Source organism: Miniopterus natalensis, chromosome 2 (assembly GCF_054644295.1).
Source record: "Miniopterus natalensis isolate mMinNat1 chromosome 2, mMinNat1.hap1, whole genome shotgun sequence".
Classification (NCBI taxonomy): domain Eukaryota; kingdom Metazoa; phylum Chordata; class Mammalia; order Chiroptera; family Miniopteridae; genus Miniopterus; species Miniopterus natalensis.
The window spans coordinates 140,585,606-140,613,308 of NC_142082.1; the positions used below are offsets into that span (position 1 = coordinate 140,585,606).

Below are 27,703 nucleotides of genomic sequence, written 5' to 3' on the forward strand. Positions count from 1 at the left end.
GAGATGGGACCGCTTATAAAATAGTACCACAAGCTTTCCTGGGGTCATCTCAATGTAGGAGTTTGTTAATAGTTAACCAGATGTTCTTGTAGAACAACATGCCTACAATTTCTTTCAGTGCTCCTTGTGCTCAGTTCTTACTGTCTGGACTGAGAAAAAATGAACATCATTTTTCTCTGAACCAAACACGACACTCATTTGACAGCCTTCCCTCCTCTAAGAAGATGTGTAAAGATTTAAGATTTCAGCACTAAGATTAGAAATATGCTCTTGGAATTTACCTGTGAAATCATCACACATGTAAGGGCACATTTTTATGATTCATTGCTTCTATATGCCCCTCAACTTTCTCTATATAAGCATTAAGATGTCTGATTCTTGAGTCCTAAGAAATATTAAAATCAGTGGCAATCAAAATTTAGTGAATTTATGAATGTTTTTGTCTTACTCACTTTAGACTCATTAAGTTAAGCACTAAGTGAACATTCCCAAACAGCAGAGAAATGGTGTCTGTGAATTCCAATTGGAAAAACAAGTTGACATGGTCACAGCTCAGTGGAAAAACACACTTTAGGGAGGGAGGTACAGGCATGGAGTTTCCATTCAGAAACTCCATTCAGAAATCAGGTCCCTCGGCAGAGTGGCCTTGGGTGATGGCTCCTGTCCTCTCAGGAAACTACCAATTGGGCAGCTTATTGGACAGGACAGAGAGTATCTGCTCTTCTTGTACTATAAAAATTCAACCCTTTCGAACTTCTTGCCTTTCAAAGGAAGGTTTTAACCCCAAAGTAGCCCTTATTCCCATACCAGGCCACCAGGCACAACATGCAGGAGTTTCTGAAGGGCAGGTTCAAACTCGGTGGAAAAAACACTGCAGGCCACTTCTTGCTCAGGGCATTGAGCAAATGCCTATAAGCCCTTGGAGACAGTCCCACCCTGATGGGAAGGGTGGTGCTGGTGGAGGAGAAAACCTGTGTGGGAAGGGGACACATAGAGGAGACTATGAGTAAGCAGAAGGAAGAGACAATCACGACAGATCAGTGACTTGTCTCCTTTGTTTGAGAGCATGACTAACTCATGACTTTAGTGAATTCACATTCAGCCTTATTCTGTGGGGATCAAGACAAGGCTGGAGGGCAGGAGAATTTCTCCATGAGTAAAGCAAGCCAAATATGCCATCTTCATATTTCTTACCTTTCTAGGTGCTGGGGGTGACCTCACTGCTTGTAAAGCCCAACCCTTCCCAATCTGCAAGCTCACCTTCTAGGACTGAGCCCAGCCCATTCTCACTATATATAAACTGCTGCGGGGAAACTCATCACACACATCTGCTCCTCTCAGCTCTACCCTCCAGTCTCTTGCACCTTCTTCAGCCTTCTCATCTTTAGGAACCATGTCGAGCAAATCCACCGTGAGGATCCAAAGCAGCAGCCGCCGTGGCTTCAGTGCCAGCTCGGCCAAAGTCCCTGGGGCCGGCCGCTCTGGCTTCAGCAGTGTCTCTGTGTCCCGCTCCAGGGGCAGTGGAGGCCTCGGTGGAGTGTGTGGAGGAGCTGGCTTTGGCAGCAGGAGCCTCTATGGCCTGGGGGGCTCCAAGAGAATTTCTTTCGGAGGCGGCATTGGTGGCAGAGTTGGAGGTGGCTTTGACTTTGGAGGCCGTCTAATTAATTTTGAACGTGCAGCTGGTGCTGGCTTTGGGCTGGGTGCTGGAGCTGGCTTTGGAGGTGGCTATGGGGGCGCTGGCTTCCCTGTGTGCCCCCCTGGAGGCATCCAAGAGGTCACGATCAACCAGAATCTCCTCACTCCTCTGAACCTGCAAATCGACCCCACCATCCAGCGGGTGAGGACTGAGGAGCGGGAGCAGATCAAGACCCTCAACAACAAGTTCGCCTCCTTCATTGACAAGGTGAGTCCCGAAGACCTGTCCTCCAGTGGGGATTCCCAGTCCCCACACTTGAGGACCAACAAATGTCCTAGGAGGGGAAGAAGAGGGGAGAGGGAAAGGGGGACTGCCCCCCCCCCTGGGATGCCAGATTAGCTCCATGTTGACCACAGGCAGAAGGAAATGGAAAACATTTAAAACTGCCAAATCTCTTTAATGTCTCTCATTCCTGTCTAGAAAGAATTCTCAACTTTTGAGAACCATGGAAAAAAGAAAAAACAATGAGAAAGTGGAATGAGTTAGCTTTACCCTCTGAAGAATCTAATTTTTATTTTATGAAAAATAAAATTCCAGTGAAAACTGCTCTAAGGCTCTGGGGAAGAGAAAAAAGAGTGACAGAAAAATGAAAACCATTTCTTCATGGATTGGAAAAGAAGACTCAGAGACACTTACATATTCATTGAAATACTAAATTTGTAGAATCAGGTAGTGACCACTGAGGGAGATTGTTGTAGACAAGACTTGTATACCAAATGAAAATTAGATTGGGATCTAATCATAATAAGATTTGAATTTAATAATCAGATTCTAAAACTTTGCTATTCCTTTAACTGAGGTACTATCTTTAAAACAAAGTTTGTGAAATATATGATGAAAATACGATTTTAAATTAGAATTGTGATTTCACTTCTGAAGAGAAAGAAAAGAAATGTTGAAACTCACTGATAAGGCTCCATAACTTAAAGGGTGTGAGCACCTCCTCACCCATGGGAAGTTCTCACTGGTGAGGTTTGTAAAGTGTGAAGAAAAGCAGGTTGTCAGCATGAACTTCTGTACATGCTCTGTAGTAGCCCAGCACCATGGAGACCGCCCAGGTGTACCTGGAGACCCAACACATCAAATATCTTTCTTCTGTCCTTCATCAAGTAAATAACCAACTTGTGTTCTTCTAGGTGCGCTTCCTGGAGCAGCAGAACAAGGTCCTGGACACCAAGTGGACCCTGTTGCAGGAGCAGGGCACCAAGACCGTGAGGCAGAACCTGGAGCCTCTGTTCGAGCAGTACATCAACAACCTCAGGAGACAGCTGGACAGTATCGTTGGGGACAGAGGCCGCCTGGACTCAGAGCTCCGGGGCATGCATGACATGGTGGAGGACTTCAAGAGCAAGTGAGTTAAGGAGAGAAATGGGATCAATTGCCAGAACCGCTCACTTCAAGACCTGGTCCAGATGTGGTCATGATTCTGTAGCAAAACATGCCCATGAAAATAAAAATCACAAATGATGCTTAAAATCCAACCTGAGAGAACAAAAGGGCTATATAGGTGGGTAGGGAGAGTAAAAAGGGAAACAATTTAGGGACCACAAAAGTCATCTTTGAGGTTTACTGGCAGGAAAGCTGAACTTGGACATGTTTGGTATGGAAAGTTCTGACCCTGGGCTGCCTTCTCTGTGTCACCTTCACCACTGACTCCCACACTTCCCCTCCTAGGTATGAAGATGAAATCAACAAGCGCACTGCTGCGGAGAATGAATTTGTCACTCTGAAGAAGGTGAGCTGATCAGAAGCAGGGGCTCATGTTTCTTGCAGAAGGAGAAAACTCTGGGGTCCTCCCCACATCTGAGAGGAGAAGAGGTGGGGAGGCTGAGAGATGGGCAGATGGGGAAGGAGGGCTCAGCTGACTCCCTGCCATTGGCTTATTCCCCAGGATGTGGATGCTGCCTACATGAATAAGGTTGAACTTCAAGCCAAGGTAGATGCTCTCATGGATGAGATCAACTTCACCAGGGCCTTCTATGACGCAGTAAGCATCTCCCCCTTCCTTTTATTTACTCTAATGGGGCTCTGCAAAAGGGTGGGAGAACTCGGGGTTGGGAAACCTGTGAATGTCAAAAGAGAAAACGATCTGACCATCTTATGTTCTGCAGGAACTGGCTCAGATGCAAACCCACATCTCAGACACGTCTGTGGTCCTCTCCATGGACAACAACCGTAACCTCGACCTGGACAGCATCATCGCTGAAGTCAAAGCCCAATATGAGGAGATTGCTCAGAGGAGCAGGACTGAGGCTGAGTCCTGGTACCAGACCAAGGTGAGTAGTGAATGGGCAGCTGCTGAGAAGTTCTTCTGCTTGCTCCCTAAACACCAGCAAGGCTACCAGACTTCACTGGGAAAATGCACTTCTAGGAAGCTGGTGTCCTCACAGAATGTGTGCCCTGTACTGATAGAGTAGATATTTACAGAATTTATGTGCAATCCTGGTAAGTCAAAGAAACCCAAGCAGGAGGAAAGCTAATGTAGACCAGGCGATCTTTGCTTTAGCTTCGCCCTGATGCCGGACATTGTTGGCTCTGAAGAGAGCTAGAAAGGCAGTGGTTTCACAACAAGGTTGGGCTGAGATTAGTGTATAGTAGCCAATGACCTAGCAACATCAGCATTTCCTAAAATCTCTTCTGGAGAAGCCATTGGGTTTGATTTATTAAAAGCCTGGCTCAGTGTGACAGTCACTGTTAACATGTGAAAATCCATACACATCGCCTCCTCTCCCTCTTTGCTACAGTATGAGGAGCTGCAGGTCACAGCTGGCAGACACGGGGACGACCTGCGCAACACCAAGCAGGAGATTGCTGAGATCAACCGCATGATCCAGAGGCTGAGATCTGAGATCGACCATGTCAAGAAACAGGTATGGTGGGAACTAAGGAAAATTAAAGCATTGATTCCTTGCTAGACCACTACATGGTCATCAACCATCATTTGTGAAATTCCTGGGAATTGGGGGACAGCAGGAAGAGGACACCATGCAGTTTCTACCCTAAGTGAGTTCCCACAGGTGGCACAGATGGATCCCAACCCAAGAGCATGATATACACCCTGTCAAAATATAGTCTAGAGCTGTAAAAATATAGTCTAGAGACATTGAGCAGAGATTACATGAGGACAGTTGGTTTGGGAATGCAGGAAACGGGAAAGAAAAGGCAGGCCAGAAAGTGAGGAAGATTGGTGCAAATCTGCTCAAGATTCAAGGTGGAAAATAAAAGACAGTCCAGCAAAGACACAGGACAAGACGAGTGTAACCTAAAAATGTGAGGGGGAAGAAACTCATCTCCTCATTGAGTATGTTTGTAATTTTGTACAAGTTAGTGTGGCTACCACATGAGATTCTCAAAAGCTATCAAGATTCAAAACAAACTAGTGGGCCCATTTCTTCCACTGCCCATGGTCTATGTCTGTTATAGTGCTTCCCCCCAGTCAGCCCCAGATCCTCATACAGGGTGGTTAACACAAAGGGGCACACATTTTCTCAAGTGACTCATAGACTAGATAAGGTTTGCAGAATGGGCCAAGACTGGGCAGAAAGGCTCTGTGCTCCATTTCCATGCCATCTGGGCTCTGGATCTCTATCTCACTGGGAAGGAGGAAGCATGGTTAGTCTCCTCTGGAGGACTAGATTGCAAGTCCATTCTGCTTACCTCCTTCTCTAGTGCGCCAACCTGCAGGCCTCCATTGCTGAGGCTGAGCAGCGTGGGGAGCTGGCCATCAAGGATGCCAGGAGCAAGCTGGTTGAGCTGGAAGATGCCCTGCAGAAGGCCAAGCAGGACATGGCCCGGCTCCTGAAGGAGTACCAGGAGCTGATGAATGTCAAGCTGGCCCTGGATGTGGAGATCGCCACCTACAGGAAGCTGCTGGAAGGCGAGGAGTGCAGGTGGGTAACTCAACCTCCTCAATCACCTGGGTGCTTCTCCATCATGTGCAGCCAGTGAGAACAAGTTTAAAGCCCAAGTTTAAAGTGGTGATGGCCATAATCGCTACTGTCAGAGAACCATTGTGAAGGCAGTTCCCCCATGGATTGTCCTCACATGGAAGCTTTCCACACTGGTCCAGGAGTGGTTCTCTGAGGTCCCTGTGTTTCCTTCCTCCTAGGCTGAGTGGAGAAGGCGTTGGACCAGTCAACATCTGTAAGTATCTTTGCTTGCCTCCCTCCCTTGCCCTTGATTCTTCTGACTTGATCGAGGCTGGCAGAATGAGCTCACCATGTGTGTGTGTCCTTGTGCCCCTCTCCTCAACAGCTGTGGTGCAGTCCACTGTCTCTGGTGGTTATGGCAGTGCTGGTGGTGTCAGCAGTGGTTTCGGCCTGGGCGGAGGCAGCAGCTACTCCTATGGCAGTGGTCACAACCTTGGAGGTGGCTTCAGTTCGGGCAGTGGCAGAGGATTTGGAGGTGGTCTCAGCTCTGTTGGAGGCAGCAGTTCCTCCATCAAGTACACCACCACCACGTCCAGCAGGAGGGGCTACTGAAGTCCTCCCGTAGGCTCTTGGTCCCACATTGTCTCAGGCCACCTTTCCAGATCCTTAGCTTTCTCTTCAAGTTTCTTCTTCTCTCCTGCTACCTACTCGTAGTTCTTGAATTAGAACTGAGGTTGCTGAGTGCCCTCTCTTCTCTGCCCATACTTGCTCCTTCTGAGCTTCCATTGCTCACCATCAGAAGGTGGTCACTGGTTGTATTCGATCCTACAACAGAACAACTTCCCCCTGCTTTCCACTGACCCAGTAATTCCCCATCTTCCAAGTGTGGGTTCCTTCCTTGCAATGGTCATGAAAGCACAAGTGACTATTTCTATAATGTACATTCTGTATCCCTGCTGTGTTTCCTCTGGTCTTTGCTCACTTGTATTGCTAAATAAAGCAGATGTTTATTATTATGCATGTTTCTTATTCCCTTGATTGTCACCAATGTTTTTTGAGCTGTTTCATCTGACAAGTTCCTTTTCAAATTCGCAATCCCCATGTGCTTCACTCCCATTCTTTAGAGAGCTTCAATAAACAGCGGTTTGGCATCCTCACATTCAGAATTCCTCCCAGATCAAATCCCATCTAAATGTTTGGTACATGGAGTGCTAGGGATATGGTCCATCGTCATTGTGAAGTCTGTTTTTACTGCTTATTACAGGTTCTAGCTGCTTAGCCTCTCTGGCTTGGTGTCTAAGACTCTACCTCCTTCTGCCCCAGTAGTCACCCATATTCACAGAGAAACATGTTACTGTCCAGTTAGAGCAAAAGAGCATTCACAATAGAATAAGATATTTAATTTACACTTATGATTGCCTTCATGACCAATAAATTTGCCTGATAACATGTATTCTAAGAGCAATTAAAATGTGCACACTCCTGAACTGGTATTACACACCTGGAGATGTATCCTGAGGAAATAGTTCAAATGCAGGAAGTTGTACATCATAGATGTGAATCTCAATAATCTTCACAATTGGAAAAAAGGTAAACAGTAGAGCTGGTCAAATGAAGGTTCAGGCATGCAACTCATGCTGATTTCTTGAAGTGTGAAGGCAAAATAAGAATGATAATTCCCACCTGCTTATACTGTAAACCAGTCACACAGGCTCAAAGAAATCGAGTCCTTGTTGCTCCAGATGGCCCCACATCCACTCAGGTATGCCCTGGCCTGCTTGGGCTTCTATGAATGGGTCATGGAAAACTCAGATATCGTGCAACAGTGGTCTGTCAACTTTTGCTTCTTGAGGACCAGTCACTGTTTCCAGTTCATTTCTCCCATGTCCCTAATCCCCAGGTTCTCACATCATGAGAGAAATTTTCTTGGCTTAGCTAATTTATAGAGGAGGTTTCTGGATCTTGCTGTATCAGAATCTTGCTGTGTTCACTTCTAACTATTCTTCCAGCAACATGGGGAGCCTCTCCCTTTGGCATCTCTTCACCTTCTGCCCAGAATTTCCCCAATTGCAGATGTGTGATGACTGGCTTCCGAAGTCTAAGCCCAGTCACCACACTTTTTATTATGTACCCATGAGGAATAATGGAAAGTAAAATAACTAACAAGGAAAATTATCTAACATATTGAAATACACATGAAGGAGGCTTAAAAACAGTATATGTATAAATTTAAATCTTATGGTGTATGGACATTAAAACTACATTAAAGGAAAATTACAAACAACTCTATGTGACAAATTTGATAACATATAAAGTGGGCCAAATATTTGAAAGATACAAAACTACCAAAACTTGCACAAGGAGAAATAGATCATCAGAATAGTCCTATCTCTATTCAAGGAATTGTATAAATAATATAACCTTCCAAAAAAGAAAGCAGCAGGCCCAGGTATCTTCATTGGTTAATTCTACCAAAATCTAAAAAGAAAATGGCACCAATTTTTGACAACCTCTTCTAGGAAACAGAAGTAGAAGGAGCACGTTATAACCCATTCTATGCGGCCAGCATTACTTTAATACCAAAACTAGATAAAGATATTTCAAGAAAGGAAAACTGCAATCCAATACCTCTTATGAACGTAGACATGAAAATGCCCAATATTATCAATTGAATTCTACAATGTATAAAAAAGAAGTATACGCCACAACCAAGTGAGGTTTATTTCAGATATGCAAGGCTGGTTCAACATTCAAAATCAACCAGTGCAACCCACCATAGCAAAAAGCAAAAGAAGAAAAATCATCTGACTGTATTAATAAATGCAGGAAAGGTATAAGACAAACTCCAACATCATTAACTATTTTTTAAAATCTCAGCAAACAAGGCAAAGAGGGCAACTTCCTTATCTTAATAAAGAACATATAAAAATTCCTATAGCTAATATCACACTTTCTAGTGAAGACTGAATCCTTTCCTTCCGAGATCGAGAACAAGGCAAGTATGAGTTCTCTCTCCACTTTTATTCATCGTTGTACTGGAAGTTCTAACTAGTGCAATAATATGAGAGACAGGAAGAAATGTTATACAGACTAGAAAAAAAGAAATAAAACTGTTTTTATTCTCAGATGACATGATAGCCTCTGTAGAAATCCTGGAAGACATTGTCAAAAACTGCCTGGAACTAATAAGCCAATGTAGTAGACCCCCTTTATCCACAAGGATACATTCTAAGACCTTCAGTGGATGTCTGAAACCATGGATATGGTACCAAACCTTATATATACTATGTTTTATTCCTATGCATATATGTCTCTTCACGTAAAGGAAGTACTTTATGGCTTCTCTTTGGCATATCTGAATTGCCAGTCTTGGGTTTGGGGGCCATTATAAGTAAAATAAGTGTTACTTGAGCACAAACACTGTGATATTGTGACAGTTGATCTAATAATTGAGACAGCTACTAAGTGATGGGCCACTAGTGTATACAGTGTAGATTCACTGAACAAAGGGATGATTCATGTGCCGGGGGGACAGAGGGGAACAGCATGATATTTCATCAGCCTACTCAGAACGGAATGCAATTTAAAACTTATGAATTGTTTATTTCTGGAATTTTTCATTTAATAGCTTTTGACCATGGCTCACCGTGGATAACTGTAACCGTGAAAAGTGAAACCATGGATAAGGGAGGGGGACTACTGTATTGCAAAGTAACAGAACAAAATAAATTTATTACTAAATCAGCAACGAGGAACTGAAAATTGAAATTTTCAATTCTTTAAAAAATATTAAATACTTTTATACTATTTAAATATATAGACACATAACAGAATATGTAGAGAATCTATACGTGGAAAATTATAATACCAACAAAGGAAATCAAATGTGTAAACATATGAAGAGCTATTCCCTATCCATGGATTAGAAGACTCAATATCATTAAAATATCAGTTCTTCCCAACTTAGTGTGCAGATTCAACACAATCTCAATTGAAATTCCAGCAATCTCTTTTGTAAATTCTAAAGATTCAAGCTGATTCTAAAGTTTATATGAAAAGGCAAAAGACCTTTGCAATGTTAAGTAGGTGAAGCACAGGGGGATTTTTTTGAAGGGGGGTGATAATTCTCTTCTGTATGATACTATAATGGTGAATTCACAACACTATGCATTTGTAAAAACATACAGAATTTTGTAGCACACAGTGAACCACAGTGTTAGAAATTTTAAAAAATAACCTACGAGGTTAAGAAATCCCAGGATGAAATGTAGAACATGAGAAAAAGAATCTTATGATTCAAATGTATGAAACAACCTCACTTTAAGGGGTGGGGAGAAGAAAGCCTGACCTAAGTAATTTTGGAAATGTGTGAAATCTGCAAGAATAAAGGTGCAAAGGAACTGCACATAAACACTGTGCTCTAGTTGATAAGGTCATTTCCATTGGGGATAAGGCTTAATAATTCTGACACCACTATACGTATATACTGGGATTGAAAAATTAAGTAAATGAGTGGAGGATGGTTGGAGCAACGTTTATCACTGTTGGTGTTTGAGGTTACAGATAAGCAAAGGAGAAAGCTAAAATGATCCTTATGGTAATGAATTAGAGTTGGTGACATCAGCATGAAGTTATGTTTAGTTCAATATAGACACAACAATTATATACAGTAATATTTATAGATAAGTACATATACAGGGGCTAGAATATACACATATTTTTTTTCTCTGTCACCTAATAGTGCCTAGAAACAAAGTCACTCCAATGGCTCTGAGCCCATCGAGCACCCAGGTTTTGGCTTCTAAAACAATTGCCCAGTGTTAGTGTGGTGGTTAATTTTATGTATCATCTTGACTGGTTATAAGATGCCAAGATATTTGGTCAAAAATTATTCTAGGAGTTTCTGTGAGGATGTATTCAGAGGAAATAGACATCTAAATTGATAGACTGAGTAAAGTAGATTGCCTACCATAATGTAGGTGGGCCTCACCCAATTAGTTAAAGGCCTAAATTGCACAAAAAGCTGGTCCTTCACGAAGTAAGAGAGAATTTTCTTGCCAAATTCTTTTCCTACTAAGACACTGGCACTTCCTGGTTCTGTTACAACCTATGAGACTTAGAATTTGAACTGGGACATCAGTTCTGCAGATACTAGGCTTGCCAACCTCTAAAGCTCACATGAACCAATTTCTTATAATATATAGATATCTTCTATTGATTATGTTTCTCTGGAGAACCCTGAAGGCCCTTTTATTAGGAATAAAGGAGAAATGATTGATTCTAGAAATGGGGTGGGAAATATATAAGATTATACAGGAGCATCTTTCAATGCCATAAAGTAAAGAAGTAATCAAAAAGCCCACTGAAATAGCTCCTAATGGCCAAATTGGAATAATTTGAGCCAGAAGTTAATTAAAGATAGATAATACAGTATTGGATTACAATCCAAAGTATAAAATAAATATTCATGGCTTGTACTCATATGAATAAATGATTGAATAATATTAATAAGAGGTGATAGATAACAGTCATGCAGAGCACTCCAAATTATTTATGTAGGTGCTCCCACCTTGAAGAGGTAGAGAATAACTCTTCCTCCGAAGTGTGGCTGTGCACACTGACTCCCTTCCAAAGGAAGGAAGGGATAAAAGGCAACTTTACAGTAGAGAAATCTCACAAAGATTTCCTCAGCCAGGTGATCAATGTTAACATCAGCAGCGGTAAGTCATGTTGACAATGTGTACCCTTGATATGATGTGATGAGAGTGGCACATTACTCTGTGTCTTCCTCTATTTGTGCTCCCCCTGATCATAAAGAATCAATATGCCTGACTTTGTCAGACTACAGGCTGATTGGATTTAGGGCATACTTGGCACTGACTGCAAAACAGTTATTATATAACAACCAAGTCCTTTCTTAATGAAATCTCATGCCCACTTATATTCAGATTTAGATTAAAAAGTCATTGTTACTTAGACATGCATGGAAATATTTATAAGTGAAATGACCTAAGGTTTGGATTTCCTATAAGATGCTCAATAAAAGAAGTAGAGTTTTCAGATATAAGAAGTAGGGGAATTGGATGAAACAATAATGAGGATATATTGATAATCGTTTAATCTGGGTGACTGGTACATGGTGGTTGAATATTATTGTATCTGTTTGAAATTTTCAATGATACAAATTTCATTTAAGCAATAAAGCAGGCTGTTACACTGAGAAGAGCACAAATATATTTGGAATTAAATTTCTAGGGACGGTAAATATGATGTCCTGTAGAAAAATTCCAGGTGATTTGAAACATGAGAGAGGCTCTGAGGACAAGACATCTGCAGTGAATAAAATTATTTCCAAGAAGTATGAGAGAGGAAAATCAAAATTTCTGACTTAAGTTATTAACTTAACATTTTAGTTAATATAATATATTCAATATAAATGTGTGAATGGGAGACTTCTGAATATAACCTAGCAGAGGATAGGGAGGCATTTCCCCTTCTCGGGAATTACCTAACAACAAGAAGAACAACAAACATAAAGGTTAACTCCACCCTCAACCACCAAAAAAAAGAAAGAAAGAAAGAAAGAAAGAAAGAAAGAAAGAAAGAAAGAAAGAAAGAAAGAAAGAAAGAAAGAAAGAAAGAGAACTTAAAATCTCTAAATTTAGATTTTAAAAAAGAAAGAATATTCTCCCAGAGACAGAGAATGGACACGCAGTTGTGAGGAAGACAGAGAGAGCAGCTGCGCACAGCCTGAGCTGAGGGAAAGGCAGTGGAGAGCACTCTCTCAAACAAACAAACCTAAACCAAGCGACACCACCAGCCAAGTCAGCGCTGAGGTTTCCCTACTTGCCAGGTGCTGTTGACTCATGAGACTCCTACCAATGTAAAGGACACTTCCTCAGGTGCAGATCCAAGAAGCTCTTGTTGCAACAATCACAGCTGGGTGTGTGGGCTGGAGGCAGGACCCCAGGTATCAGGAAGTTTCCAGAAACTCTGAAAGCGGCATGAACAAGGGTCGGTCAAGGCCCACTGGCAGCATTTTGTTGCTGAAGCAAAGAAAGACTGTGAATTGTGAACCATGCAGCAATCTTTGTTGGTTTGGCTGAATTAAAGATGAAAAGAATTATTCACCCAGCTCTGGGTCATAATGAGAATTCAATGTTAGCCTGGATATGGCCTTGGCCCCGCCTCCCAGAATCCTTTGTGCAAATGGCAGGTGAGAAGTAGCTCACCTCATTCAAAGCTGAGCACTAGTCAGAAAGGAACCATTCTAGGACTCTCAGAAGATACTTTACTTTTTTTTTTTTTTTTAATTTAGGGAATAGGAAAAGCAAAAACCATATGAAAAGTACTCAACAGAAAAAAGTCACAATAAAATATTATTTCATTGACTTTAAAATTCAGTCAAATAAACACCATCATAAAATCAGAGAACAAAGGGCCAATGTAGTGAGACAATTAAAACATTAGCTTGTAGAGCTAAGAAAAGAAGGTGGGGCGGAGCCACAATAGAAATGAAGGCCAAACTGAAAGCGCCCCGAGAGGAAAAGACGTCCCGACCGCGCAGGCAGGGACAAACAGGGGAAGCAGTTACGAGAAAGCAGCCTTACCGAACTGGGAGAGAGTCGGCGGAAAACACAGGGGCAGGTGAAGCAGGGACAGCACAGTCGGAAAAGAGAAAGTGCGTGTTATATGTATTTATATGCCTGCAATATATTACACATATTTTATATTAACACATACACATTACACAGGCCTCAGGAAGAGCACAGAAACCTGTCCCACTGGAGTCACTACAGGGAACCCTGCTTTCCTCCACGTATGGCTATTAGGCGGCTAGGCAATGGCCTTGAGCATGTATTTTGTTTCTTAAACATGTATCGTTCATTTAATTTTTAAAAATATAAGCGAGTAAGTAACAATATACAATATCTACATCTACATCTGGGAAGTTTAAATACAGAGTTTATTAAGCTTTTCACTTTAACTATCAGCTTATAGAACATACGAAGGGCATAGCAGCATAGTAAAGGAGACTCTTGAACATGTAATTAGAAATATCCAAAGGATGAAAACCAGCGCAAGACATAACCTGGTATCTTTAACAAATAGAAAGCAAAGGGGAAAAAATAAAAGGAGAGTTAATGGTTTAAATGATTTAAAGGACATATCTCCAAAATACAACATGTACAGAGTTTATTTGGATCCTGATTTGAACAAGCAAACTATAAAATATAAGTAACACACAACAAGTTTATTTGAAGATTGAACAGACATTTGTTGATGTTATGAATATATATTTAAGATATAGAAATGGTATTTCGGTTATATTTTTTAGTTTGCCATTTAGACATGAATACAGAATTACATAATAAAGATATAATCTCTGGGATTTGCGATCGCGTAACTTAGGGCTGGTAGGAAACTGCGTGGGAGTATGGAAGAAATAAGTCTGGCCACGATATGATACATTTTATAAAGTTGGGTGATAAGTCCACAGGGGCCCATCATGTTGTTATTCTACTTATGTACCTATGTGAAATTTTACATTAAAGGAAAGTCTTTTTTAACTTTGTCATCAACACAAAAGAACAGGAATTGTTTTATTGGGCATATTCAACAGATTGTTTCCATCTGCACCATCTCTGCAGGGGGAAATAGCAGTTTGGAAAGGAGAGCACTCAGTGCATCTAATACACATGCATGAATTGCAGCACCTTTGTTCAAGGCAGTGACTAACTCCTAGCTCAGTGAATTGAGAATAGTCTATTGTACTCAGATCAAGTCAAAGCTAGAAGGCAAGAAAATTTCCCCTGACTATAGGAAGCCAAAATGCAATCTTCATATTTCATAACTTTTCTAATAATCCAGATGTGACCTCACTGCTTGTAAAGCCCAACCCTTCCCAATCTGCAAGCTCACCTTCTAGGACTGAGCCCAGCCCATTCTCACTATATATAAACTGCTGCGGGGAAACTCATCACACACATCTGCTCCTCTCAGCTCTACCCTCCAGTCTCTTGCACCTTCTTCAGCCTTCTCATCTTTAGGAACCATGTCGAGCAAATCCACCGTGAGGATCCAAAGCAGCAGCCGCCGTGGCTTCAGTGCCAGCTCGGCCAAAGTCCCTGGGGCCGGCCGCTCTGGCTTCAGCAGTGTCTCTGTGTCCCGCTCCAGGGGCAGTGGAGGCCTCGGTGGAGTATGTGGAGGAGCTGGCTTTGGCAGCAGGAGCCTCTATGGCCTGGGGGGCTCCAAGAGAATTTCTTTCGGAGGCGGCATTGGTGGCAGAGTTGGAGGTGGCTTTGACTTTGGAGGCCGTCTAATTAATTTTGAACGTGCAGCTGGTGCTGGCTTTGGGCTGGGTGCTGGAGCTGGCTTTGGAGGTGGCTATGGGGGCGCTGGCTTCCCTGTGTGCCCCCCTGGAGGCATCCAAGAGGTCACGATCAACCAGAATCTCCTCACTCCTCTGAACCTGCAAATCGACCCCACCATCCAGCGGGTGAGGACTGAGGAGCGGGAGCAGATCAAGACCCTCAACAACAAGTTCGCCTCCTTCATCGACAAGGTGAGTCCCGAAGACCTGTCCTCCAGTGGGGATTCCCAGTCCCCACCCTTGAGGACCAACAAATGTCCTAGGAGGGGAAAAATAGGGGAGAGGGAAAGGGAGACTGGCGCCCCCCTGGGATGCCAGATTAGCTCCATGTTGACCACAGGCAGAAGGAAATGGAAAACATTTAAAACTGCCAAATCTCTTTAATGTCTCTCATTCCTGTCTAGAAAGAATTCTCAACTTTTGAGAACCATGGAAAAAAGAAAAAACAATGGGAAAGTGGAATGAGTTAGCTTTACCCTCTGAAGAATCTAATTTTTATTTTATGAAAAATAAAATTCCAGTGAAAACTGCTCTAAGGCTCTGGGGAAGAGAAAAAAGAGTGACAGAAAAATGAAAACCATTTCTTCATGGATTGGAAAAGAAGACTCAGAGACACTTACTTATTCATTGAAATACTAAATTTGTAGAATCAGGTAGTGACCACTGAGGGAGATTGTTGTAGACAAGACTTGTATACCAAATGAAAATTAGATTGGGATCTAATCATAATAAGATTTGAATTTAATAATCAGATTCTAAAACTTTGCTATTCCTTTAACTGAGGTACTATCTTTAAAACAAAGTTTGTGAAATATATGATGAAAATACGATTTTAAATTAGAATTGTGATTTCACTTCTGAAGAGAAAGAAAAGAAATGTTGAAACTCACTGATAAGGCTCCATAACTTAAAGGGTGTGAGCACCTCCTCACCCATGGGAAGTTCTCACTGGTGAGGTTTGTAAAGTGTGAAGAAAAGCAGGTTGTCAGCATGAACTTCTGTACATGCTCTGTAGTAGCCCAGCACCATGGAGACCGCCCAGGTATACCTGGAGACCCAACACATCAAATATCTTTCTTCTGTCCTTCATCAAGTAAATAACCAACTTGTGTTCTTCTAGGTGCGCTTCCTGGAGCAGCAGAACAAGGTCCTGGACACCAAGTGGACCCTGTTGCAGGAGCAGGGCACCAAGACCGTGAGGCAGAACCTGGAGCCTCTGTTCGAGCAGTACATCAACAACCTCAGGAGACAGCTGGACAGTATCGTTGGGGACAGAGGCCGCCTGGACTCAGAGCTCCGGGGCATGCAGGACATGGTGGAGGACTTCAAGAGCAAGTGAGTTAAGGAGAGAAATGGGATCAATTGCCAGAACCACTCACTTCAAGACCTGGTCCAGATGTGGTCATGATTCTGTAGCAAAACATGCCCATGAAAATAAAAATCACAAATGATGCTTAAAATCCAACCTGAGAGAACAAAAGGGCTATATAGGTGGGTAGGGAGAGTAAAAAGGGAAACAATTTAGGGACCACAAAAGTCATCTCTGAGGTTTACTGGCAGGAAAGCTGAACTTGGACATGTTTGGTATGGAAAGTTCTGACCCTGGGCTGCCTTCTCTGTGTCACCTTCACCACTGACTCCCACACTTCCCCTCCTAGGTATGAAGATGAAATCAACAAGCGCACTGCTGCAGAGAATGAATTTGTCACTCTGAAGAAGGTGAGCTAATCAGAAGCAGGGGCTCATGTTTCTTGCAGAAGGAGAAAACTCTGGGGTCCTCCCCACATCTGAGAGGAGAAGAGGTGGGGAGGCTGAGAGATGGGCAGATGGGGAAGGAGGGCTCAGCTGACTCCCTGCCGTTGGCTTATTCCCCAGGATGTGGATGCTGCCTACATGAATAAGGTTGAACTTCAAGCCAAGGTAGATGCTCTCATGGATGAGATCAACTTCACCAGAGCCTTCTATGACGCAGTAAGCATCTCCCCCTTCCTTTTATTTACTCTAATGGGGCTCTGCAAAAGGGTGGAAGAACTCGGGGTTGGGAAACCTGTGAATGTCAAAAGAGAAAACGATCTGACCATCTTATGTTCTGCAGGAACTGGCTCAGATGCAAACCCACATCTCAGACACGTCTGTGGTCCTCTCCATGGACAACAACCGTAACCTCGACCTGGACAGCATCATCGCTGAAGTCAAAGCCCAATATGAGGAGATTGCTCAGAGGAGCAGGACTGAGGCTGAGTCCTGGTACCAGACCAAGGTGAGTAGCGAATGGGCAGCTGCTGAGAAGTTCTTCTGCTTGCTCCCTAAACACCAGCAAGGCTACCAGACTTCACTGGGAAAATGCACTTCTAGGAAGCTGGTGTCCTCACAGAATGTGTGCCCTGTACTGATAGAGTAGATATTTACAGAATTTATGTGCAATCCTGGTAAGTCAAAGAAACCCAAGCAGGAGGAAAGCTAATGTAGACCAGGCGATCTTTGCTTTAGCTTCGCCCTGATGCCGGACATTGTTGGCTCTGAAGAGAGCTAGAAAGGCAGTGGTTTCACAACAAGGTTGGGCTGAGATTAGTGTATAGTAGCCAATGACCTAGCAACATCAGCATTTCCTAAAATCTCTTCTGGAGAAGCCATTGGGTTTGATTTATTAAAAGCCTGGCTCAGTGTGACAGTCACTGTTAACATGTGAAAATCCATACACATTGCCTCCTCTCCCTCTTTGCTACAGTATGAGGAGCTGCAGGTCACAGCTGGCAGACACGGGGACGACCTGCGCAACACCAAGCAGGAGATTGCTGAGATCAACCGCATGATCCAGAGGCTGAGATCTGAGATCGACCATGTCAAGAAACAGGTATGGTGGGAACTAAGGAAAATTAAAGCATTGATTCCTTGCTAGACCACTACATGGTCATCAACCATCATTTGTGAAATTCCTGGGAATTGGGGGACAGCAGGAAGAGGACACCATGCAGTTTCTACCCTAAGTGAGTTCCCACAGGTGGCACAGATGGATCCCAACCCAAGAGCATGATATACACCCTGTCAAAATATAGTCTAGAGCTGTAAAAATATAGTCTAGAGACATTGAGCAGAGATTACATGAGGACAGTTGATTTGGGAATGCAGGAAACGGGAAAGAAAAGGCAGGCCAGAAAGTGAGGAAGATTGGTGCAAATCTGCTCAAGATTCAAGGTGGAAAATAAAAGACAGTCCAGCAAAGACACAGGACAAGACGAGTGTAACCTAAAAATGTGAGGGGGAAGAAACTCATCTCCTCATTGAGTATGTTTGTAATTTTGCACAAGTTAGTGTGGCTACCACATGAGATTCTCAAAAGCTATCAAGATTCAAAACAAACTAGTGGGCCCATTTCTTCCACTGCCCATGGTCTATGTCTGTTATAGTGCTTCCCCCCAGTCAGCCCCAGATCCTCATACAGGGTGGTTCACACGAAGGAGCGCACGTTTTCTCAAGTGACTCATAGACTAGATAAGGTTTGCAGAATGGGCCAAGACTGGGCAGAAAGGCTCTGTGCTCCATTTCCATGCCATCTGGGCTCTGGATCTCTATCTCACTGGGAAGGAGGAAGCATGGTTAGTCTCCTCTGGAGGACTAGATTGCAAGTCCATTCTGCTTACCTCCTTCTCTAGTGCGCCAACCTGCAGGCCTCCATTGCTGAGGCTGAGCAGCGTGGGGAGCTGGCCATCAAGGATGCCAGGAGCAAGCTGGTTGAGCTGGAAGATGCCCTGCAGAAGGCCAAGCAGGACATGGCCCGGCTCCTGAAGGAGTACCAGGAGCTGATGAATGTCAAGCTGGCCCTGGATGTGGAGATCGCCACCTACAGGAAGCTGCTGGAAGGCGAGGAGTGCAGGTGGGTAACTCAACCTCCTCAATCACCTGGGTGCTTCTCCATCATGTGCAGCCAGTGAGAACAAGTTTAAAGCCCAAGTTTAAAGTGGTGATGGCCATAATCGCTACTGTCAGAGAACCATTGTGAAGGCAGTTCCCCCATGGATTGTCCTCACATGGAAGCTTTCCACACTGGTCCAGGAGTGGTTCTCTGAGGTCCCTGTGTTTCCTTCCTCCTAGGCTGAGTGGAGAAGGCGTTGGACCAGTCAACATCTGTAAGTATCTTTGCTTGCCTCCCTCCCTTGCCCTTGATTCTTCTGACTTGATCGAGGCTGGCAGAATGAGCTCACCATGTGTGTGTGTCCTTGTGCCCCTCTCCTCAACAGCTGTGGTGCAGTCCACTGTCTCTGGTGGTTATGGCAGTGCTGGTGGTGTCAGCAGTGGTTTCGGCCTGGGCGGAGGCAGCGGCTACTCCTATGGCAGTGGTCACAACCTTGGAGGTGGCTTCAGTTCGGGCAGTGGCAGAGGATTTGGAGGTGGTCTCAGCTCTGTTGGAGGCAGCAGTTCCTCCATCAAGTACACCACCACCACGTCCAGCAGGAGGGGCTACTGAAGTCCTCCCGTAGGCTCTTGGTCCCACATTGTCTCAGGCCCCTTTCCAGCTGCATGGTCTTCTCTTTAGGCTGCTTTCTTTCTCCTGCCTCAGATTTGTCTTTGCCCCTGGGTGAAGTTGCACTTGCCACTGATCATTTGCTCTGTCTATGCTCAGTCTGAGCTTTCATTACTCACCCTCAGAAGGTCAACAATCAGCGTCATGCAGACATGTAGACACCTTTTTGATGTTCCCATCTTATTATCATTTTTATCAGTCTGCCATAATTCTGGGAAGAAAATAAGCTATGCCCCTCTGAAAATTGAAACTTGATCTACATCATCTATAGAATGGGGAATCTTCCCTTTGATGCCTGACTGTCCTGTTCATTAGAACTCCACTTAGGAGTTGCCCATAGGACAAAAAAATTATCTTCCCATCAGTGCCCCTAGATGGTTTTGACACAATACTCATATACAGAGTTATATCCCAGGAATATTTTTCTCTGCTGCCTTTGCTTTCTTTTGTTGTGTTCAATAAAGCAAATTTCTAATACAAAGATCCTGTGTTAGATTTTATTGTTGATCACATATTGGTTCTGAAAGTTTCTCATACCTCACAATGATTCTCATCTTTGGAGAGCCATCTCTCAGCCCCACTGACCGCTGACCTTGTTTCATGCCCAACTCTGTCTGTCAACATTGTGTGATACTCAGCTATCCTGTGAGTGGATGACTACCAACAACTATTCAGCCCTCTGCCACTCAAGTCTCTTTCTCAGAATGAAATCTTTTAAAGCAAAGGAAGCCAGGGTCCTAGAATCTAAATCAGCATAACTTCGTTACTGAGCGGTTTTGTTTTTCCAGCTCCATCATTTGGTGGCCTGGTCCCCACCCTGATCTCTGAGATTTGGTGGAGATACCCTTCGCTACTCCCACCCACAACCAGGGAAGCACTGCACTGACCCAGCAGAGCAGAGGTAGAAAGGAAAAATGCTTGATTCTTCTCTATGATAATAAAGACTTTTGCCATATAACATCTGAGATGCATCAAACCAGTTGGTACAGAAAAGAAATATCCCCAGATCATGGTGGATGGATTAAATGAGTTGGTGCTAAATGAGTTGGAATGGATTTCCTTTCACCTACGGATAGTTGGATTCACTGAAGAAGGTCTCTTGACAAATGCTGCTAAAAACAGTGAATTTGACTATCTGTTAATTACATCTCCATAACTTTGAAATAAAATAAAGCTGTCAAAAAAAAGTCAATAAAATAAATTAATAAACCCCCCAAAAAGCGTTGGTTAGAAACTTGGTTCTGAAGTGCTGTTAGAAAAAGATGAGATTGAAAGATGGCCCATGTGGACAGATGACACATTAGCATGCAGGTGGTTCTGGCTGGGAACAATCTCCTCTGTGATCTGATATCCAAAAGCCATTTTCAGTATAAACATGTATGCACATTTTGATAAGCAAAAGTAGATTTTGGAGGTTCATTAAAATCTTCTCAGATATCAGTGTCAGGTTATATTTTGACTTTTAGACAGAAATAGACTCTATCTTTCAGGCCATGTTTATATGAGCTTATTCTAGAATCTGGCTAATCAGGTATTTTATACCCAGTTTTATCTGTATGCAAAAGTAAATAAATAAATAAACAAATAAATAAATAAATAAAAAAGCAAGGGAAACTTCCTTAAGAACAACAATAACTAACTCTGTTATGGTAATATTTTGATAATTTGAAGCCTTGGCAGAGACCCTGTGTCCCAGGTCATGTGTCAAATTGAGGTCTAGCTTTATTCTATGGTTATCTGCAGGTTGGTTAGGGTCTTGTGGCTGAGCAGGTCACTAGGCAGAAATTTGGGGCTGGAAAGACTTTTGAGGATTAGTGACCTCCCTACCCTTCTATTACATAGCTCCAAGGTTTGAGGTCAAGGGCATGGTGGAAGCAGAGCTTAAGAACTGCCATACTGTACAAAATCCCAGAAGCAAATAGGGCAACTTTTCAATGAGCCAGGCTCAGACTCTAGCTATCCTTCCCCATGTGAGAAGCTCCATGGTAGCAGGTTACAGGCCTCCCTCACTACCCTTGAGTGAAGCAAGCTGAGTACCCAGTTATATAGAGGTCAACTACCTGCCAGCAGGCTTGATACTCAGAGCAGACATTACTGTCTCAGTCACCTATGAATGGGTGACTGACAAAATAGAGAATACCTACTTAAATTTGAATTTCACATAAATAATTAAAACAAATTAATGTAAGTATGTCCCAAATAATGCATGGAACATACACAAAACAATTATTTGTTGTTTATCTGAAATTCGAATTGAACTGTGCATCTTGTATTTTTATTTGCAAAATCTGGCAACTCTACCCATGAAGTAGATCTGCCCTCATATTGAACTATAGACAGGGGCACTGTGGTTGGGCTGCTGCTCTGGATCTCTATTGTAAAGGGGCAGACAATAGGCAAGGACCAAAATTAGGACCCTTTCCTCTAACCATCCCCTCCCTTCTACCCCAAGCCTCAGCTCCAGGCTACAGCTGGCCACCTGCCCCCACACTAGTCAGCTCAAATAGCCCTGAGTTCCCCTCAGGTTTCTCATAGTTTTATCTGTGGCCATTGACAATTTCTACTATCCATGCCTTCCATGTGTTTCTATAATTTCTCAGGATTGATCCTGGGGGAAGGAGACAGCAGCACCAGCTGCTTGGCCATCTGAGCTGAAACTTGAGCCATGGATTTTTTTAAAGGATATTATGCTTATTTATTATGTATGTGACCTATTAGAAGTTGTTAACATGGAAACAAGGGTGAAAGTGAATAAGTAAAAATATTAAGTGATTGATTCTGAAGAGAAGGAGTTTGGGTAATTGTTATTTTCTTTTTTGTACTTTTCTCAACACAAAGATAAACATCTTCACCACCATCCCACCCCACCCCCTCTTTGAAATACCGCTCTTGTTACGTGCGGAGGTCATCCATTTTCTCTTCTGTTCCATTGATCTCTCTGTGATCCATTGCAGTTCCTAAGGCTTTCTATTCTATGCTGGTTTCTGATGCAGCAATTCCTACTCAGTGTTTGTTTGTTTGTTTTTCAATGTTTTCTGGTTGTCCTCGTGCTTGTTGTTTCATTGTTATTGCTGCTATTAGGTATCCCTAGGTATCTTAAGAGTTTTTGCATTGTGAATTATAACCTTTTCTTTCCTGTCATATTTTCTAATTACTGAAAGATAGTGCATGAGAATTCTTGATTTCTGTGTCCACCCTCCTTGCTGAACTTTACCCCAGTTATAATGATAAGTGACAAGTAAGAGCCAGGATCCAAGGATCCACCTGTGTCCTTTCGGAATCTGAGCTCTTCCCCAGTGGTAGGGAAGTGTGGTCTCGCCCATACTGTGACTCCATCACTTCCCCCTCTGGCCACAGGAAAAGGTGCAGGTGCCAACAAGGAGGCACTGACCTGGCCCTCCCCTGCCATTCCAGCCCTTTCTTGCTTTGCTTGCCCTCTGGTGGAGATGCCATTCCCTTGGGAGGCATAGAGCAAGCACAGGAGTGGGATCCTCACTTAAATGGGGCATCTGCTGGGTGATGACATCAGCTGGTGCCACATTCACACACTGAGGGCAAACACTGAGCAGTATTGCCCTTGAGCTTGAGAATCCCAGCCCACACTGGGCAGAAGAGGAATGATGCTTTTGCCCAAGCTGGCACGGCTTACTGCTCTCCTCCCCCAGCTCTGGACTCGACCCAAGCTTCATTTTGTCTTCCCTCTTCCCGAGAGCCCTTACTAGTCTCTGAAGCCTTATTTTCCCTTCTCTGACTTCTTGCTTATTCCTCAGTGATGAGGGAGTGATGAGTGGAATGTGACTGTCTTTAGCCTGTGTTAGCCTTGTCCCCAAAACTGACTTCTAAGCTTCATGATTTGCTCATCTATGCCCAATGTCACTCAGCAACCCGCAAAGTCACTCAGCAACACAGTGCAAGATTAGCTATGGTGTAGCTGGGTTCTGGATATTACCAATAATTTAAGGAAGGTAAGTACATATTAGGTGCATGTTGGATTCAACTGAATCATGTGTCTACCCTAGAAAAATCCTCTTACCTGGCAGAGCCAGAACTATACCCATTAACACACACACACACACGCCATAAACCAAAAGGCAAGGGCAATGTGTGCAATGTATGAAAGCATGTGATCAACGGCAGGTCCAACTTCAGAGAGGTTAAGTGGATGTCAGTTTTTTCAAAGGGAAGTTTTAAAAGAAGTGGGAAAATCATATTTTAAAACTAAATCCATTAAATATCATGATGCTTAAACAACTTTATCAAAATAGAGAGTACAGGTGCTTATCTTACCGAGACATTAGATGCTCCAGGAAATAAAAACAAAAAAAAAGAATTCCATTCATTACAGAATCACACCCTCTACACCATTCCAGAAAAAAATCTATAGAAGTCTCGCAGCTTCTCTGGAGAAAGGATGTTCCTGTTTACAATTTGACCAAACAAGCCCTTTGATACTGAATTGAAGTTTTCTTGCCAAGATTCAAGTGTATTCCTTGGTCGCTACAACAACAAAGAAACAGGTTGGTCTCCTACCATAATGCCTTTCCTCTTCCCTCACACCTATTTCCCAATTCGTTCATTATCATTAGTCGCTGGGCTCACTCCAGGTTGACCAACTCTTGCTAAATAAACCAGTGCTTAGGGCGAGTGAGAAGTGCTTTGAAGCAATCCTTTAAAGGAATTGGTGTCTCTCATTGGCCTGCTGGGAGCATATCCAGAATATCCTCTGGGAGGGAATTGTGCAGAGGGTGCTGGGGCTCTCTGCCTATGGGGACATATAGCATTTTAGCCCCTCTCCAGAAAGGGAGTAAGAACAGTGTCTTGGTGGCTCAGGTGTAACCTGCGTCACAGACATGGTGCTGCACTGTTTAGTGGAAACTGTTTCATCCCATCAGATTCCAGAAATATATTTAACTTTGTACCCTAGGAGCCTTCTGCAAAGCTGCAAGTCAATTGCTCTTAGCATGCACACAAGCGGAGCTGGCTCATTGAAAGAGTCCTCTGCTAAGTCCCTCTTCAAAGAGACAAATTCTTTTGTAATAACAAATCACAAGCTATAACTTTTCATCCTTCTGTGTCTGGGCTTTTGAATGTTTACCCCTCTTAAATCAGACAACCAAGAGGTGCCCATTCTCTAGTGACCCTGCGTCAAACACTCCCAGCTTAATGACTCGTTGTTTCCTAGCACTGTTGTCATTGTCACCGTCCTCACCATCGGTGTATGTGTGCTCACTTGGTGCCTGCAGGTGAGCTGAGCATCAGGCTGCCCAGAATGAGGCCAAGGTTGGTTGTTCCACAGGCCCGGCCCTCTGGGAGATGGTGGAAAACACGCTCCACATCCAGAAGTTTCTACCTGTGGAAACACCCAGGTAAATGATGCATCACTGAGATGCCTCAGACAGAAACACAACTTTACAGACAGCGCAGGACTCTCCAAGATGGTAAAAGAATGCCGTATGGGAGGGATCTAGCTTTTCAGAAATCGCGGGTGGGTGGCTGGGGCCTGGGCCTTAGACCCTGTGCCTAAGGACCCTGATTCTGTGCAGCAGGTTAGCCTGCTCTAGGGGTTTACCTAACCCCCCATCCCCGTCCAGCCTGCCCCCCTCTGGCCCTGACCTGGTTGGAAGCCAAAGCTCCTTGGTGCACCCTGCTCCCTTGGCCATGAGAGGCATACCTCCCCGCCTGCCTCTTTTCCCCTCCAACCTCCACAGCCCTGGTTGCCACCTGGCCCAGTCTCCTTGAGATCCACCACAGCCAAAGGCCTCAGGGTTCCTCTGAGGGTGAGAGAGACCACCCTGAGCAGGACAGGCAGGGAACAAGGACATCAAAGAGTTTGTCACTCCCAGCCTTGGGCACCAGAGCATATACCATTGCTCTTGAATCCACCACTCCCCAAAACCTCAAGAAAACTCCCAGAAAGACCCAACGGTACAAAGTTGGAGGCTTGGGAGATTTGGAGGACAGGAAGGAATGCGTAGGTCTTCTTTAGACAACCTGTGTCAACTGAGCTCCTGCCACAATCCTATCTGTGGAACACCCTTAACCCTCAGAGATAAACTCACACACAGGTCACCACAAAACCAGTGCAAGTGGAAAAATACACTGATATGCAAGCCACTCACGAGTGTCCTCGGGGAACAGGTGTAAGGGGTTAGTGTCTGGGCACAGTTTATCTGAGAAAGCTTCTTGGGGGTGAGTTCTAGGTAGAATAATAATAGAGGTTATATTCAAAACAGAAAATCTTCCTTGGCAGGAAGGAAAGAAGGTGTTCATAGTCTCTAAGTTTAGAGGCTTTAAAGGGGTTAATGACCTAGGCTGTCAGGTCTAGGCCTTCATGTAGCCATAGTCCACCAGGGTAAAGGTGACAATGGAGGTCAAAGGTCACAGAAGAGGGAGTGAAGAAGAAAGGAGGCAAAAGACTTACCTCTTTCCACCTGTCTCACAGAAGTCACTGAGTAAGACAATCTAGCTTAGGAAACACCAATCCAAGTGGAAAAGTTAGAGAGAGGAGGCAGAGAAGGGAGTAAGTAGGCCAAGGGGCAATGGCTGAGAGAAAGGAGAATGGAAAAGAATGAGATGGAACAGGACCCCCCGAGGGTGGGGGGTCAGGAAAGAAGAGAATGACCCAGGAGGAAAGGCAGATGGAGCCGGCTTCCGCATGGGAGAACGCGGTGGCCAGTCCCATTCCCACAGGCATGCCCGCTGAGGCGCTCCCCGGGCATTGACCCTTTGTTTCACAGGAAGCTCTGAGGGTTTAGTCAGCACGGCTCAGGAAACAAGTGTTCCTTCTTCTGGGAGAAAGGCTATCATGCAAGGAGTACAGCAAACAAACACAATTATTCTTTCCACCCCAGACGCGTGCACCACCCCAGCTAAGACCTGGGAGCACTGGCTACCAGGTGAGAACTCCTGGGCTCCTCTTAGCCTGTATCAACAAAAGCTATGATTCATAGGTTCCCTATGGAAACGAGACTCTCAAACAATCTCTCGGTAGAGGGGAGGCCCACCCCCTGGCCTCGGCTCCTAGGAGGAAATAGGTCAGACAACAGAGGTCCTCCACTCCAAGTGCCAGGCTGCCATTCCAAGCAGGGAGCATCTGTCAGCCCACTGGGTACCATGTACCTCTGAAAGGCCACCTGTGTGGCAAGACCATGGAATCTTGCCCTGCTTCTCACTAGCTGGGCAGTGTCCGCCGCTTGCTTTACCGTTCACAGACTCCATTTCCTCATCCACAAAAGGGAGACTGAATGCACTTCAGTTCCCCCCTCACTCTGCCACCCTTCAAAACCCCTGCAAGGAGCAAGAAGTCAACAAGACGAAAGGAAATCTAACAATGTCTCTGTCTGACTCCCCCAGGGTAAAGACTGGAGATGAGAGGCAGATAAAAGGGGAACCAGGAGCCCAGCCGAAGTGGCTCAGTGAATGAGCATTGACCAATGATCCAGGAGATCGGGGTTCAATACCCAGTCAGGGCACATGCCCAGGTGCAAGAAGCAGCTGATCAATGACTCTCTCATCATTGATGTTTCTATCTCTCTCCCTCTCCCTTCCTCTCTCTGAAATCAATAAAGATATATTAAAAAAAAAAGGAGGGGGGAACCAGGAGCCTTGTAGACTCCAGTTTTAGCCAGATCTGGGAGGGAGGGAACAAGACCACCAGTGAAAAAGAAGAACTCCTCTACTTGGTGCAGCCACTGGAGCCCTTTAAGGAAGGAGTAAAGGGTGGGAACCCTGGCCCCCAGTAGGAAGAGTAGCCATGCTGGGAGACTTCTGGAATGAGGCAGCCTCAAGCAGAGCCAGGAGGTAGTGCTTTGGTGTCTACCACCTTTTCATCAATTACCTAATAGGCTTCAAAGTTGTGCTCCCAACAGGACCACAAGTCCATTAGAAAAGAAAAGGAACTTGTATTGTGCTTCTTTCAAGCCTGCCACAGGATGGACACGCTGCTGGCCCTTCATCCGTACTTGTGTGATAGTGTCAGAAGGAGAGAAGACTCAACATTTACCCAGTACTCAACATGGTCGAGGCATCGGAAAAGTTGTTTTAACACATGAACACTCATCACAAACCCATCTTTACAGACACCCAAATGGAGGCTCCAAGAAGTTCGTGACTGGACAGAGGTCTCACAGCAAGTACAGGGCAGGCCTGGGATTCAACTCTGTCTGCCTACTCGCATGGCTTCTCTCCATTGCAGATGGAGGGCCTGGCCTTTAGAGTCACGTTGTACTGGAGTAGAGGACATA

At 44.2% G+C, this 27,703-nt stretch overlaps 2 protein-coding genes across 2 annotated transcripts; both read left to right on the forward strand.

The window, feature by feature from the left end:
- Nucleotides 1-1,393: 1,393 nt before the first annotated feature.
- Nucleotides 1,394-6,177, forward strand: LOC107528167 (keratin, type II cytoskeletal 6A). Its single transcript, XM_016201095.2, has 9 exons — nucleotides 1,394-1,903; nucleotides 2,833-3,047; nucleotides 3,371-3,431; nucleotides 3,588-3,683; nucleotides 3,808-3,972; nucleotides 4,441-4,566; nucleotides 5,366-5,586; nucleotides 5,805-5,839; nucleotides 5,951-6,177. Exons 1-9 carry the CDS (start codon nucleotides 1,394-1,396, stop codon nucleotides 6,175-6,177), a joined length of 1,656 nt encoding a protein of 551 aa, XP_016056581.2.
- An 8,443-nt stretch (nucleotides 6,178-14,620) lies between these two features.
- Nucleotides 14,621-19,403, forward strand: LOC107528166 (keratin, type II cytoskeletal 6A-like). Its single transcript, XM_016201094.2, has 9 exons — nucleotides 14,621-15,130; nucleotides 16,059-16,273; nucleotides 16,597-16,657; nucleotides 16,814-16,909; nucleotides 17,034-17,198; nucleotides 17,667-17,792; nucleotides 18,592-18,812; nucleotides 19,031-19,065; nucleotides 19,177-19,403. Exons 1-9 carry the CDS (start codon nucleotides 14,621-14,623, stop codon nucleotides 19,401-19,403), a joined length of 1,656 nt encoding a protein of 551 aa, XP_016056580.2.
- Nucleotides 19,404-27,703: the final 8,300 nt, after the last annotated feature.

Bases quoted from the DNA above. Each gene is read 5' to 3' on its own strand.
- LOC107528166 (XM_016201094.2), top strand. From the start codon at position 14,621: ATGTCGAGCAAATCCACCGTGAGGATCCAAAGCAGCAGCCGCCGTGGC. The intron at 16,274-16,596 runs GTGAGTTAAGGA...TTCCCCTCCTAG, and splicing joins GTGGAGGACTTCAAGAGCAA to GTATGAAGATGAAATCAACA. The intron at 17,793-18,591 runs GTATGGTGGGAA...CTCCTTCTCTAG, and splicing joins TCGACCATGTCAAGAAACAG to TGCGCCAACCTGCAGGCCTC.
- LOC107528167 (XM_016201095.2), top strand. From the start codon at position 1,394: ATGTCGAGCAAATCCACCGTGAGGATCCAAAGCAGCAGCCGCCGTGGC. The intron at 1,904-2,832 runs GTGAGTCCCGAA...GTGTTCTTCTAG, and splicing joins TCGCCTCCTTCATTGACAAG to GTGCGCTTCCTGGAGCAGCA. The intron at 5,840-5,950 runs GTAAGTATCTTT...TCTCCTCAACAG, and splicing joins CGTTGGACCAGTCAACATCT to CTGTGGTGCAGTCCACTGTC.